The following is a 14,225-nucleotide window of genomic DNA, read 5'->3' on the forward strand; positions in this document are numbered from 1 at the left end:
ACCCTGGGCACCGGCCGCGCGGCTGGAGGACCCCGCCCTGCCGGAGACGAAGAAGCCCTCGTGCCAGTCTTGTGAACGGAGAAGGACGGAGCAGACGGCGCCCGAAGTGGGATGACCCGGTCCGCTCGTTTTGGCCGGACGGGGTCATCCCGCATCTTGGCAGCATATTCCCATTTGTGGACCGTCCCATCCCTCGTTACTTCGAACCAAACACTATCAAATTTGGGATGGTCCCATCCCGTCCCGTTCCGTCTCCGGTACCAAACGCACCCTTAGGGACCCAAGCCCTTGGCCTTGACACCACCTCAACCTCTGTGGCACCATGTAGTTATAGGCCTGCACTTAACAAGATAAAGTTAATATAGATGGATATTGTTACTTTTTTTTGATGGAAACAGGAGGACTTTAGCCCTGCTGGTTATATAATACTTAAAGAGAAAATAAGTAAAAGAATTACAAAGAGCAAAGAGCAAACCAGTTCTAATCTAAGAAACAAAAAAGGATAAAAAGAAAATCATGTATGGATATTGTTACTGCTTAGCGGACTATTTGACTCTTGGTTAATTATTGGGTCACTTGTACTAGGATGGGCCAATGGCCTATAAATACCTCCATGTTAATGTAAAAATTTAGTCACAATGCAATACATATTCTATCAAAAGATGATCCTCCAAGGCTCCCTCGTTATAGATATTCTGGGTCTCGTCGATTAGATACAGGGTGTCTCATGGCCTTGAAGGCTTGAACCAACTAGACCTTTTTGTTTCACTTTGACTGTTAGATACAAGCTCATGAAACAAACAAACAAACCCCCGCTTGTGTGTATGTGGCTTCGTAACGCGTCTTGACCCGAGTATTAACCACAAGCTAAATGCAAGTACTTGTGTTTGTTTTCAACAATATGAGCTTTATACGCGTCTTTTGTTTAAAGATATGGAGCAATGAACTAGTAAAATGACCGTAGGAATTGCTCTTATACATTCGAAAAGAGTATCAATACTCTTACCTTTTCATTTACAAGCACGCACAACACTTGATTATAAGAATCTCAATCAAACATCATGGAAGCTAATGCTAGTCATTTTGAAAGCAGAATAAAATTCCGTGGAACAATAGAATTACAAGCGGCTTTACCCGCGACCCATGTATAGTTCAGCCCACTTTCATTATTCCTAAAGACGATGAATAGACAATGAATTAACAAGTGTAAAGATCCTCAAACTACAACTATAACGGTGAAGTGTTTTGTTGGAATGTGACATAAAGGGCGCGTTTGGAACTTTGACCATGCTTGCCTCGCCTGGTTGGGCAAGGAGAGCGAGTGGCGTTGAGTGCTCGAGGGGGTGTTTGTTCCCCATGCTTATTTTTAGCACCTGTCACATCGAATGTTTAGATACTAATTAGGAGTATTAAACGTAGACTATTTACAAAACCCATTACACAGATGGAGGAACAACACATTGTCAAATCATGAACTAATTAGGCTTAATAGATTCGTCTCGCCGTTTAGCCTCCACTTATGTAATAGATTTTGTAAATAGTCTACATTTAATACTCCTAATTACGCCGTTTAGCCTCCACTTATGTAATAGATTTTGTAAATAGTCTACATTTAATACTCCTAATTAGGGGGTGTTTGGATCTTTAGTCCTGACTAAAATATATGTCACATCGAATATTCAGAGGCTAATTAGGAGGACTAAACATGAGCTAATTATAAAACTAATTACACAGATGGAGGCTAATTCACGAGATGGATCTATTAAGCCTAATTAATCCATCATTAGCACATGTTTACTGTAGCATCACATTGTCAAATCATGGACTAATTAGGCTTAGTAGATTCGTCTCGCAAATTAGTCTCCATCTATGCAATAGGTTTTGTAATTAGTCTATGTTTAATACTCCTAATTAGTATATAAACATTCGATGTGACAGGAATTTTAGGAGGTGCTAAAGAAACAAACACCCCCTTAGTATCTAAATATTCCATGCGATGGGTGCTAAAAATAAGCAAAAGTAACCAAACGATACCTGATTACTTGCTGCATGTATCGGTGTCCGTGAAAACAAGCTTTTTTTCTTGCTTGCCCGGGCAAGCTGAATCAGCTCTCCTTGCCAGGACCTTGCTCCGCGAGGCGAAGCTAGGCGACCCGGCAATAAAACCAAACATGACCAAAATTCACATGATCACCTCACCACATGCTTATAGTACGTCTGGATAAATGTATTTTAAGCCTGTTTGGATCCAATGACTAAATTTTAGTCTTGCACTTTTAGCTTAAAATTTAGCACTTGGGATCCAAACATGAGGGCAAAAAGTGACAAACAGCTAAACTTTGGGCTAAAAAAATTAGCTCCTCAAGAGGCCCTAAAAGGGGCTAAAAGGGATCAAGGCCCTAAAAGGGGGGGGGACCACTTTCCTCCCCTTGCCCCCGCACTCTCTCTCTCCCGCATGCTCTGCCGGTCTCGCCTCCTTCGCCCGCCGCCGCTGTCTCCGCCTCGCCTCGCCGGCCTCGACACCTCCACCTCATCTCGCCTCGCCGGCCCCGCCACCTCTGCCTCGCCGGCCCCGCCATCTCCGCTCGACCTCGCGGCGCCGTCACCTCCTCCTCCGCCTCGCCTCCGTCGCCGGCCACCTCCTCCTCCGCCTCGCCCCCGCCGCCACCTCCGCCTCCACCTCGACCCTGCCGCCGTCGGCCTTGATGCCGCCGGCCGCTTGATCTGGGGGCCGCGGCCGTCGGCGGGGAGGAGAGGGCCGCAGCCGTCGGCAGGAGAGAGGACGACGAGGAAGGTGTCGAGGTCGTGGCAGGAGCGGACGGTGGCGGCTTCGAGATCATAGAGCGGGAGGAGGAGGCGGACAACCTCCTCGCTTCTGGCCTCCGCGGCGACCCAACGACGAAGGGGAGAGGAGAGACAGGGGGAAAAGGAGGAGGAGGGAGTCATTAATAAGGGCAAATCAGACATTATTTGATGAGGGACTAAAATTTAGCCCATGGATCCAAATACCCCAGCAAAACTAAATTTTAGAGGCTAAATTTTAGGAGCTAAAGTTTAGCTCATGAACTAGTGATCCAAACACCACCTTTGTCGATGTTTAGCCGGGCATCACTGATCCCTCGTCCTTTTGTATCAAACATCCTCTCATGTCATAATCGGGAACAGCACAATGAATGAGTGTACTGCTATTTTCAAAAGCTAGCTGCCAGAGGTCACCTCCACATGAACCAACCACACGTCGCCTCCAATTCCGTGTGTCCCTAGCAGCGCAGGAAAGCTACACAACACAGCTCATGCCACCAGGCGCCGGCGGGCCCCGCCATCTTCGATGCCCACGAGACCTTTCCGCACCAATCCCGCCCGTCTAATTCCAACGCCCCGCGAAAATTTTTCCACACGCCACACGGAAAACATGTAACTCCCCCCACTCTCTCGCTGCCAACGCTGGCCCACGGAGCCCTACGCGCCTCCAGCCCAGATCACTCTGCCACCGCCAAGCGGGGCCCTCGCCACTCACGCCAACCCGCTTTACACCAAACCCCAGGCAGTAAGGGCCACCGCCAGGTGGGCCCCGCCCATCACACCGCAATCACAAGCACAGGTCCCCCTTCTCCCTCACCTTTCCTACCCGCACGCCAGAAGAGAAGAAGGAACTCACCACTGCGCGCAACCATCCCACCGCCGCGCCACGCGTCTTCGCCGGCGACGAGCAGCCGCCAGCCGCTCGCCGCCGACGAGCTCCGCTGTGGCGTGGCGTACTCGTGTGGGAGTACGCCGCCGAATTTCTCTGACTGGGTCGTCGTTGCCGTGTGCCGCCGAGAAGAGAGTTTTTAAAAGGGGGCTCTCCTTTGCGGCACTGGCCAGTCCTCTCGGAGGTTAGTTTATTCGGAGGCGGCTTGAGGCTCGCTTCGGAAGCGACCCGGTCGCCGCCGCCGCCCGTCGTCGCCGTCTCGGGGCTAGCCGCGGTGATGAGCTTCGCCGGATCCTAGGGTTTTTGAATTTGACGGCTTCGTCGAGCTGCGCAAGGCTTCGAGGTGGAGATGGTGCCGACGGGGCTGTTCGGGTGGGCGTCGCCGCACGTGCAGCCGCTCACGCCCGTGTCCGAGGTCTCCGAGCCGCCTGAGTCGCCGTCGCCGTACGGGGACGGGCCGGCGGGGGATGCGGGCGTGGGGGCGAGGGAGGGGGAAGCCGCCGGCGCCGGCGAGGAGGAGGTGGAGGAAGATGAGGTCGAGCCGCCGCCCGCGGCCGTGTCGTTCTGGAGGCTTTTCGAGTTCGCCGATGGGTTCGACTGGGCCCTCATGGCTGCCGGGGCGCTCGCTGCTGCTGCCCATGGCGCGGCGCTCGTTGTGTACCTGCACTACTTCGGGAGGGCCCTGAATTTGCTCGACTCTGAGCGGGTTGAGTCGGCTCTCTATGGACACAGTGATGAGCTGCTCCACCGGTTTAAGGAGGTAAAGCTGATGCTTCTGATGCATTCCCACTTAGTTGCTACATTTTCAATTTAGATTGTAGGATGCTTGAAGTATTTAAATTTTCGTGGCAGATTGGCTTTTCTGTTGTAATGACATTCTCAGAAGATAATTCAAATTTTGCTATTGACTACAACTATGATGATGGTGATTAGCTACAGTTAGTTCTTGTACTTTTGAGGCATGGCAATTCTAAGAAAGAAAGTAGGATACACTGCTGCTTGTGCTTATGTTTCGAGTGGGTACTTTTTGGTTTCATTTGAAATATTAGGGCCTGAAAGGTTATTAGTTGCACAGGTTTGCTGCACTGCATAGTGCGGTTATGTTTATAACGCAAGCTCCATAAAGAAATTCCATTCCTAGGCACGTTTGACTTAAATGTGATCTGGAACCTTAGTATATCACTTCAAATCAGTGCATTTTTTCCCTTTCCCTGATGCGAACTTTCCAAAGGGATTGTATGGAATTTGTGGTTTGGGTGCGGTTGGTGTTGCCTTGGCTGAAAGTTTGTGCCTTCGGGGCCATTGCAGCTGGGAGCCTAGGATGGCACACTATGGGATTGTTTATGTGGTGCAGCAGAGATTTTAGGAGAAATGTAGCCATGATTCAGATGTTAGTGGCATTTATAAGATATCATTGAAAAATTCTATGTTGAGGTTAGTTCAAGAGTGTCTCAATGTTCTCAAAGATGCCAGGTCTAAAGGCGCCTACTGTTGTTAGCTCTGTTTTGTTTTGTTAACACATTAGGGAAAGGGTTGCGGATATGTCATGGCCGGTCATTATTATCGTATCCATAGTGTAATTGAAGTGTTATTAAAAGAGTCTTTTGTACTCTATTAATTTAATTTCTGAAAGGTTGCCCAAAATATCCTGTAGGCCTTTAGTTATAACCAAATTTTATTGCAAACAAGGAAGTGAGGCAACCAAGTGAAGGTTTCACTTGACGTATATGCTCTTTTCATAGCTGGTGTAGGTGGAGATAAAGTTTTGTGGATGTGAGAGCCTCATATGTGATAAGTGGAACTGAATTAAAATCCGGGATTGACGGGATTCATTACCTCGGGGGATCCCCAAGGTTGCCCTTGGATGCTAGAGTCATCCTTAGGATGGAGTGAAGGTTCATTGTTTTTATTTTCTGGAATGGTCTACATTAAACTCTGAAGCTAGCTCATAATGGCTGCTATCTGAACACTACCAAGGAGGCAACCCCCCATATTTAGTTTGTTAAATGATGTGCATTGTACTTGGTCTTGTCCCCATATTTAGTTTGTTAAATGGCTATCCATTTATACTTTCAATATATTCCAATGCTTTTTTTAGTAGTTCCATTCTGCTTGCACCCAAAATTTTGACTTTTAAGAGATTATTATATAAACTTCTAATACCCCCTTTCCCTTGAAACGGGTGACTTTGCATGTTTCTTTTCTCACCTCTCTTCCACTTTTCCTTATTCTCAATTCCATATATCTTTGCCTCTTACAACTGTTACATCTATGTGTTGCAGCATGCTTTGTATATCGTCTATATAGCTGCTGGTGTTTTTGTTGCAGGATGGATCGGTAAGTAACTCATTATCTTTTAAAGTGCAGCTCCCACTCAGCACAAACACATATTCCTGATTATTTCAGTTCTGCAGAGGTATCATGCTGGATTCTCACGGGGGAACGGCAGACTGCTGTCATCAGATCAAAATATGTTCAGGTCTTGCTAAATCAAGACATGAGCTTCTTTGATACATATGGAAATAATGGTGATATTGTGAGTCAAGTGCTCAGTGATGTATTGCTCATTCAGTCAGCTATAAGCGAGAAAGTAAGCTTAGAGAGTGAAGCACTCATTAGTTTCTCTGGAATTATGATCTGCAGAATGAACTCCATCACTTTTGGTGTCTTCTAATGACAGTTCTTTTGTAGGTCGGGAACTACATACACAATATGGCTACATTTGTTGGTGGTCTCATTGTTGGCCTTCTCAATTGTTGGCAAATAGCACTTCTAACTCTTGCCACTGGACCCTTAATTGTTGCAGCAGGAGGAATATCCAACATATTCCTCCATAGATTGGCTGAAAACATTCAAGATGCATATGCCGAAGCAGCTAGCATTGCTGAACAGGTTGCTACCTTTATTCAATCTGCCAATCTTTCTTCTGATTTCTTTTACTATACACAAACCTAAGCTGCTGTCTGCACATCTCCTATCTTGAGCCTGTATACCGAAGGGCTGCTATTATGCACTCTGATTTTGTAGACAATACAATCATTCTGGTTTGATGTGCTATTAGTATTTAGTAACTAAAATAATTTGGTTGGTTCTAATGGAAATATGTGCACCAGGCCATCTCATACATCAGGACACTGTATTCTTTTACAAATGAAACTCTTGCAAAGTACTCCTATGCTACCTCGCTTCAAGCCACACTGAGATATGGAATTTTGATAAGTCTTGTCCAAGGAATCGGCCTTGGATTTACATATGGACTTGCCATTTGCTCCTGTGCATTGCAACTTTGGGTCGGAAGACATTTGATTGTTCGTGGAAAAGCTGATGGTGGTGAAGTTGTGGTAGCTTTATTCTCTGTCATTCTGAGCGGCCTGTAAGCAACTTAATTATACGGTTTTTTGCCCCATTTTGTTGCCGTGTATTGCCTTAACTAAGTTTATTTTTAATTTCGTAGTGGTTTGAATCAAGCAGCTACAAACTTCTATTCCTTTGAGCAAGGGCGCATTGCTGCTTATAGACTATATGAGATGATTAGCCGTTCAACTTCCAGCGTTAATCAAGAAGGGATCACATTAACCCAAGTTCAGGGGAACATTGAATTTAGAAATGTGTATTTCAGCTACCTGTCTCGTCCTGAAATTCCAATTTTAAGTGGTTTCTTCCTCACTGTGCCTGCGAGAAAAACTGTTGCACTTGTTGGTAGAAATGGTTCAGGGAAAAGCAGTATAATTCCTCTAATGGAGAGATTCTATGACCCAACATTAGGTAAGAGCACTGAGAAGCATCTTTCATTTTCTGCTTCCACCTCCATCTAAAAGGCTACTCTATTTTAATGTTTTCAGGTGAAGTTCTTTTGGATGGGGAAAACATAAAAAATTTGAAAGTGGAATGGTTAAGAAGCCAAATTGGTCTGGTGACACAAGAACCAGCTTTATTGAGTTTGAGCATTCGGGAAAATATTGCTTATGGAAGATCTGCTACCTTTGATCAGATAGAAGAGGCAACGAAGACAGCCCATGCCCATGGGTTCATCAGTTCACTTGAAAAGGGGTATGAAACCCAGGTAACGGAAGTACGATACATCTTATTATTGTATATCCAGGTTAGGCTGGTCAGACACTGAGGCTCTAGTACTCACTTTTGCAAATTCTGCAGGTTGGTCGTGCTGGTATTGCACTGACTGATGAACAGAAGATCAAAATTTCTATTGCCCGTGCTGTGCTTTCGAATCCATCCATTCTCTTGCTTGATGAGGTCACAGGAGGACTTGATTTTGAAGCTGAAAAGGCTGTCCAAGAAGCATTAGATGTTCTCATGTTGGGAAGGTCAACCATTATAATTGCTAGACGTCTTAGCCTCATTAAAAATGCCGATTACATAGCTGTAATGGAGGAGGGGCATCTTGTTGAAATGGGTACACATGATGAATTGCTGAACTTGGATGGCCTTTATGCCGAGCTTTTAAGGTGTGAGGAAGCAACAAAACTTCCCAAAAGGTAAGCCTTTTCTTCTTAGACTATATCCAACATGTGGTCTAAGCGTACCTGAAGTATTATAGTTGTGGATACTAAAGATTTTGTAAATCCTATATTGTTGTTAGCTACAGCATCATTTACAATGCTACTGTTCTAAAGAGAGATTGTTTAAGCTTTCGTGTTTAATTCATCACTGTGCATTATGTTCCATCAGCTGCAAAAGAGCACAATTTTGATTTGGACTGCCTTATTAATCCTATCTTGATCCATGTCAGGATGCCCACCAAGAATAGCAGGGAGCGCAAGTCACTCCAAATTGAGGACGCATCAGTGAGCCAATACTTTCAAGAATCATCCTCTCCTAAGATGACAAAATCACCTTCACTTCAAAAAACACATGGCATGCTTCAATTTTGGCGTTCAGATACCAACAGGAACTCTCATGATTCACCAAAGGATCGAAGTCCACCTTCAGAGCAAACTGTAGACAATGGGATACCTATGGTTGCAACTGAAACTGAAAGAACACCGTCCATCAAGAGACAGGACAGTTTTGAAATGAAATTGCCTGATCTTCCGAAAGTTGATGTTCATCCTATACAGCGTCAGTCATCTAAGAATTCAGAACCTGACTCACCCATATCTCCTCTTTTGACTTCTGATCCTAAGAATGAGCGTTCACATTCACAAACTTTTAGCAGACCACAGAGTGAACGAGATGATACGAGTTCTGAACATAGTGAACTAGATGAGGTTCAGCACCAGAAACCTCCATCTTTTTGGCGACTTGCAACACTTAGTATTGCTGAATGGCCTTATGCTCTTTTAGGTACAATTGGTGCTGCTATATTTGGTTCATTTAACCCACTGCTTGCTTACACTATAGCGCTTATAGTGTCAGCATACTATCGAATAGAAGTTCATGATATGCACCACGAAGTGAACAGGTGGTGTTTATTCATAGTAGGAATGGGTGTTATAACGGTGCTGGTCAACTGGTTGCAACATTTCTATTTTGGAATAATGGGGGAGAAGATGACTGAGCGCATAAGAAGGATGATGTTCTCTGGTAATTGCAATCTGCATGTTATATGCTTTTCTCATATTCTGCTGCAATCATGGAGTTAGTTTGAGCATGCAGAGTTTAATACTTATTTGTGGTTTCTTTGACAGCAATATTGCGCAATGAAGTTGGATGGTTCGACAAAGACGAGAACAATGCTGATACATTGTCCATGCGCCTGGCAAATGATGCTACATATGTCCGTGCTGCCTTCAGTAACCGGCTTTCCATATTTATACAAGACACTGCTGCAGTATCTGTTGCTCTTCTTATTGGGATGTTGTTGGGATGGCGGGTAGCACTTGTTGCACTTGCAACCTTACCAGTTCTTGTTATATCTGCTATTGCACAGGTAATAAAGTATTCTTTATTTGTCTCCTATGAACTGAAAAAAAATGGTATGTTAACAGAAATTTGATGCCTATCCATGCAATTGTTGCATAGTGTACACTGTTTCTTTGGTTAGAGTTTGGATTAGGAAAACATCAAATAATAGTAATTGTGTGGCAATGCATTGGAAAGGAAATATTTTTATAAATATTCTGTTATCATTCAAAGCCTTGTTAGACTTTGTAACATTGAGCCTTAGCATTTACGTCACGTTGAAGCTTGCACATGCAGGATAGAATAGTCTGTCAAGGATTACTTAATACACCAAACTCTAAAATATCACTCTGTGACAGTAATGTGCTCCATAACAGTTCCCTACATGATCTACCTCTCTCAAATAAAAATCTGGCTACATTGGTATCAGATATTGAAAATTTTATTTTGTGCAACTTGCTCTTAGAAACATCGCCTATTCATATTCTCCATATGTTATAACATTTGTACATAATTACACTGGCAAATCTCTAATGGATCTGATAAATCATGTTGCAGAAATTGTGGCTTGCTGGCTTCTCAAGAGGAATCCAGGAGATGCATAGAAAGGCTTCGTTAGTACTTGAAGATGCCGTCCGGAACATATACACTGTAGTAGCATTCTGTGCTGGGAACAAGATAATGGAACTCTACAGATTACATCTTGGCAAGATACTGAAGCAAAGTCTTGTCCAAGGATTGGCTATAGGCTTCGGCTTTGGTCTCTCGCAGTTTCTTCTTTTCGCCTGCAATGCCCTGCTTCTTTGGTACACTGCTATTTCAGTTGACCAGCAACGTCTGACAATAGCCACAGGACTAAAAGAGTACATACTCTTTTCATTTGCATCATTCGCACTGGTCGAGCCATTTGGACTTGCACCTTACATACTTAAAAGGAGGAAATCTCTTACGTCAGTGTTTGAAATTATTGACCGAGAACCAAAGATCGATCCTGATGATACCACTGGCTTGAAACCACCCAATGTTTACGGAAGCATCGAATTCAAGAATGTTGATTTCTCTTATCCTGCTCGTCCAGAAATTCTTGTGCTGAGCAATTTTAATCTTAAAGTAAGTGGTGGGCAAACTGTTGCGGTGGTAGGGGTTTCAGGATCAGGGAAAAGCACTATTATTTCTTTGATCGAGAGATTCTATGACCCGGTTTCTGGCCAAGTTCTACTGGATGGTCGTGATTTAAAATCATTTAACCTCAGATGGTTGCGTAGCCACATGGGCCTGATTCAGCAAGAGCCAGTTATTTTCTCAACAACAATAAGAGAAAACATTATCTATGCAAGGCACAATGCAACAGAGGCTGAGATAAAGGAAGCTGCGAGGATAGCTAATGCTCATCATTTCATTAGCAGCTTACCACATGGCTATGACACTCATGTGGGAATGAGAGGGGTTGATCTAACACCTGGGCAAAAGCAGCGGATTGCCATTGCTAGGGTGGTTTTGAAGAATGCACCGATATTGTTGTTGGATGAGGCTAGCTCTGCTATCGAGTCTGAATCAAGTAGAGTGGTACAGGAAGCTCTCGACACTCTGGTCATGGGTAACAAGACAACGATTCTCATTGCGCACAGGGCAGCAATGATGAAGCATGTGGACAACATTGTTGTCCTAAATGGTGGCAAGATAGTAGAGCAGGGTACACATGACTCTCTGATGGACCAGAACGGTCTATATGTTAGATTGATGCAACCCCATTTTGGCAAGGGCCTTCGCCAGCATCGGCTAATGTAATTATGGTTGAGCTTGTTAGGTGTAAATTATCCTAGGGCATGACCAGGACCTGTTTCGCTCTTTGTCCAGCTGCTCAGGGGCCCTTTTTGGCAGATGAAAAATGCTGGAAGTGTCCACTTGATGGCGCTGTACTGAGTGGAACGGTTACCTGGTCTTGACAAAATTTTAGCTTGAAGATTCAGGTAAGTAACGGCGTTGAAACTTTAGGGAACAGCTTATTCTGGAAATAGTTAGCAAAGTTTGGAGGGCATTGTAATTGCTGTAATATATGAGTTGCAAACATTCTTTCTGAGGCTCGTGTTCTGTGGTTTCTCTCGCCTCCGTAGTGTATTACTGTGATCAGCTAACGTGTTACGCGTGTAAAAAGTCCAGTTCTTTGTGGGTATGACTCTTGCCGCCGTGATCAAAAGCCTCTTGGCTGGTAAATCTGCACGAATTGTTGTTGATCCCATTCGGTCGCTAGATGTTAGGATAGTCGCTCTTTGATTTTTGATGAAATTTTGAACTAAATCTTGTATCCAAGTTTACCGTGTCACTGGGCGCGCGCAAGTCGTCGGGTCTACCAGGGCATGAGCAGTTTTTTCGTCGTCTTTGCGTATCTTAGAATAAGAGACAATGTAGTGCCGAATTCTTGTTTCCCTTTCCGTTGCTTTATTTGGATGTTTTCTAAGTTGGCATAACCCTGCACTTGGACTGAATGCTGTTTTCACCGAATGTACAAAACAGTCGCAATCAGTTTATGACCTTTTATTTGCACCTAATGATCCATTTCAAGCATGATTAGGAGCGCGCGGATTATCACCACGGAAGGTACACCATTTCCCTTCACCATGAGTACATGTACCATGACTCATGAGACCGTATTACATTATAGTTAACGAAGAAAGCGAGCAATCACGCGGTCAGATCCGAGATCTTGAAAGAATCCGCGACGACCTTGAGCCTGTTCCGCAGCCTGCTCCACCGGCGTTCGTTCGCGGTCACGATCAGCGTGTAGTACCGGCCTGGTAAGAATAATACAGAGTTCCATCCCCTTTTATTCAGACGGGAACACACGAGCCGACCTAGATTTTGTAGTTTAATTATAGGCATCATCCTACCGTTTCCAATGGCGACCGTTGCAAAGGCAGAAACGCCGTAGCCCGGTGCCTCCAGATCGTACTCAAACGTCCAGTAGTTCTTGCCGTCCACCGTGCGCTGCAAAAATAGTAGGATCAACCGCTAATTTCAGTAGCAATGTTTAGCCGTGTATAATCCTGCTACAGAATTGCATCTCAAATGAACACTGATATGCACAGCTATAGAACAGCAAATGCACAGTAGCGCATGAATTGCTCATCGAAGCTTCTGCTCAGGCACTTAGTAAATCTAGAGCATCAAAATAAATTTGCAACTCCGTGGCGCCGAGTAAGAATGCTGATTGCATGAACAATGAACAGATGGCAAACCTCTTGCATGTCATAGATGGACGGTATTTGATTTGGGGCAGCATAAACGTTGTTTACCAAATTGAAGATGGCCTGGTATAATGTTAAAAATGCTCATCAGATCAGCAAAAATGAATATTCAGCGCTGCGGCTGCAGGGTATTCAAAGCTATGTCTATTTTTTGACCTAATCAAAGCAAAGGGTACATAGTAGAAGAAAAAAATTGAAACCCACCTCATCCATTGGTCCTAGGTCACGGATATCTGTTTTCTCAGTAGGAATAAATCCCACACGGACACACTGAAGAGCCAGATTACGATCTTTGAATGCTGAATCGTGACCCAAGAAGTCGAAATCCTAAAGAGACAGTCAAGCAAAGGCATTATAAATTTTCATGCAGGGGAAAAGGTCGCTGGCATTTGAGTCTTGATTATTCGGTAATCATATGGCAACCTACCCTCCATTCAGCTGGATAAAGATACGAGTATCCGTCTTTCGCATCCACATAAGACTTGTAATTCTTCGGTACTTCTGGAATTTAGGAACAACTCCAGTTAATGCCAAATCAAAGAACCAGAAAAGTCTGCTTGAGAGCTTGAGGATATCCTATAGACTGGTCAGGGAAAACACAACGCCAGGCCATCTAAAACGCTCATTACCTTCAGCAATTGCAGAGCTTGTCTTCAGTAGGCCAGTGGCTAACACTCCAGCACCAAGCAAAGCTAACTGCCTTTTCGTGACATCTATACAAGTGGGGAGATGTTTTATAAACACAATTCTGACAAGCATCAAATGAATTGAGACGAACAACAAAAGGGGCATTACTCTTTTGATCAGAGGATGCTCCGCTTGAGCTTGCTGAGACAACCGAGGGTGGAGCCCCATTCAGTTTGGCAGTCACCGCATAATTCGGGGCAACCAACTGAAAATCAGCACCAGGTTCAAGCTGTTACTCCTCAAAACTGCAGGGAAAATGAATAAATTCCATAAAACAGTAAGTGTTTCGAGCACATACTTGTTTGGATACGGAGCAAATCAGATTCTGCAGGCTTGCCATTTCACCTTCAATAGTTAAGGCAAGCACTGAGCTCGAGGAAGTTTTCTGTGAAGTTTGTGCCCCAGCATCAGTTATCCATAGCAGCTGGACCGTGGCACGCTCCTTTTTCCAGTGTTGAATGTGTGGGTGGAAGCCAAGGCAGCCAAGTCAGCTTCATTATCCTCATTTCAGCACTTTTGGCCCAGCTTCATTATCCTCATTTCAGCACTGGGCGGGCACTGACGGACAAAAATGGGCCACCCAACAGCTCTTCTGATAGATAGCTGATGACTTGGCCTGTTTCTGCTCGTTTTCCTGGGTTGAGATTCAATGTATGTCAACTTAACAATCTCAGTTGCATCAAGAGATGAGATGTTTCTGATCGAAAATGCAAACAGCAAGTGGAAGCAGAGTAGCTACA

The 14,225-nt window shown here is 44.6% G+C and overlaps 2 protein-coding genes across 2 annotated transcripts; one reads left to right on the forward strand and one right to left on the reverse strand.

The window, feature by feature from the left end:
• The first annotated feature begins 3,630 nt into the window (after window positions 1-3,630).
• On the forward strand, window positions 3,631-11,726 carry LOC101775131 (ABC transporter B family member 6). Its single transcript, XM_004984711.3, has 11 exons — window positions 3,631-4,451; window positions 5,974-6,028; window positions 6,106-6,281; window positions 6,383-6,583; window positions 6,805-7,064; window positions 7,146-7,456; window positions 7,534-7,754; window positions 7,847-8,187; window positions 8,442-9,235; window positions 9,340-9,581; window positions 10,112-11,726. Exons 1-11 carry the CDS (start codon window positions 4,041-4,043, stop codon window positions 11,339-11,341), a joined length of 4,242 nt encoding a protein of 1,413 aa, XP_004984768.1. The 5' UTR covers window positions 3,631-4,040; the 3' UTR covers window positions 11,342-11,726.
• Window positions 11,727-12,055: 329 nt separating this feature from the next.
• On the reverse strand, window positions 12,056-13,962 carry LOC101774190 (photosynthetic NDH subunit of lumenal location 1, chloroplastic). The gene is made up of 8 exons (XM_004984710.3): window positions 13,784-13,962; window positions 13,594-13,690; window positions 13,428-13,511; window positions 13,226-13,299; window positions 13,003-13,125; window positions 12,790-12,861; window positions 12,442-12,538; window positions 12,056-12,345 (listed from the first exon to the last, which is right to left on the reverse strand). The coding sequence occupies exons 1-8, from the start codon at window positions 13,823-13,825 to the stop codon at window positions 12,236-12,238; spliced, it is 699 nt and encodes a 232-aa protein (XP_004984767.1). The 5' UTR covers window positions 13,826-13,962; the 3' UTR covers window positions 12,056-12,235.
• Window positions 13,963-14,225: the final 263 nt, after the last annotated feature.

Source organism: Setaria italica, chromosome IX, assembly GCF_000263155.2.
Source record: "Setaria italica strain Yugu1 chromosome IX, Setaria_italica_v2.0, whole genome shotgun sequence".
In the NCBI taxonomy this organism is placed as follows: Eukaryota; Viridiplantae; Streptophyta; class Magnoliopsida; order Poales; family Poaceae; genus Setaria; species Setaria italica.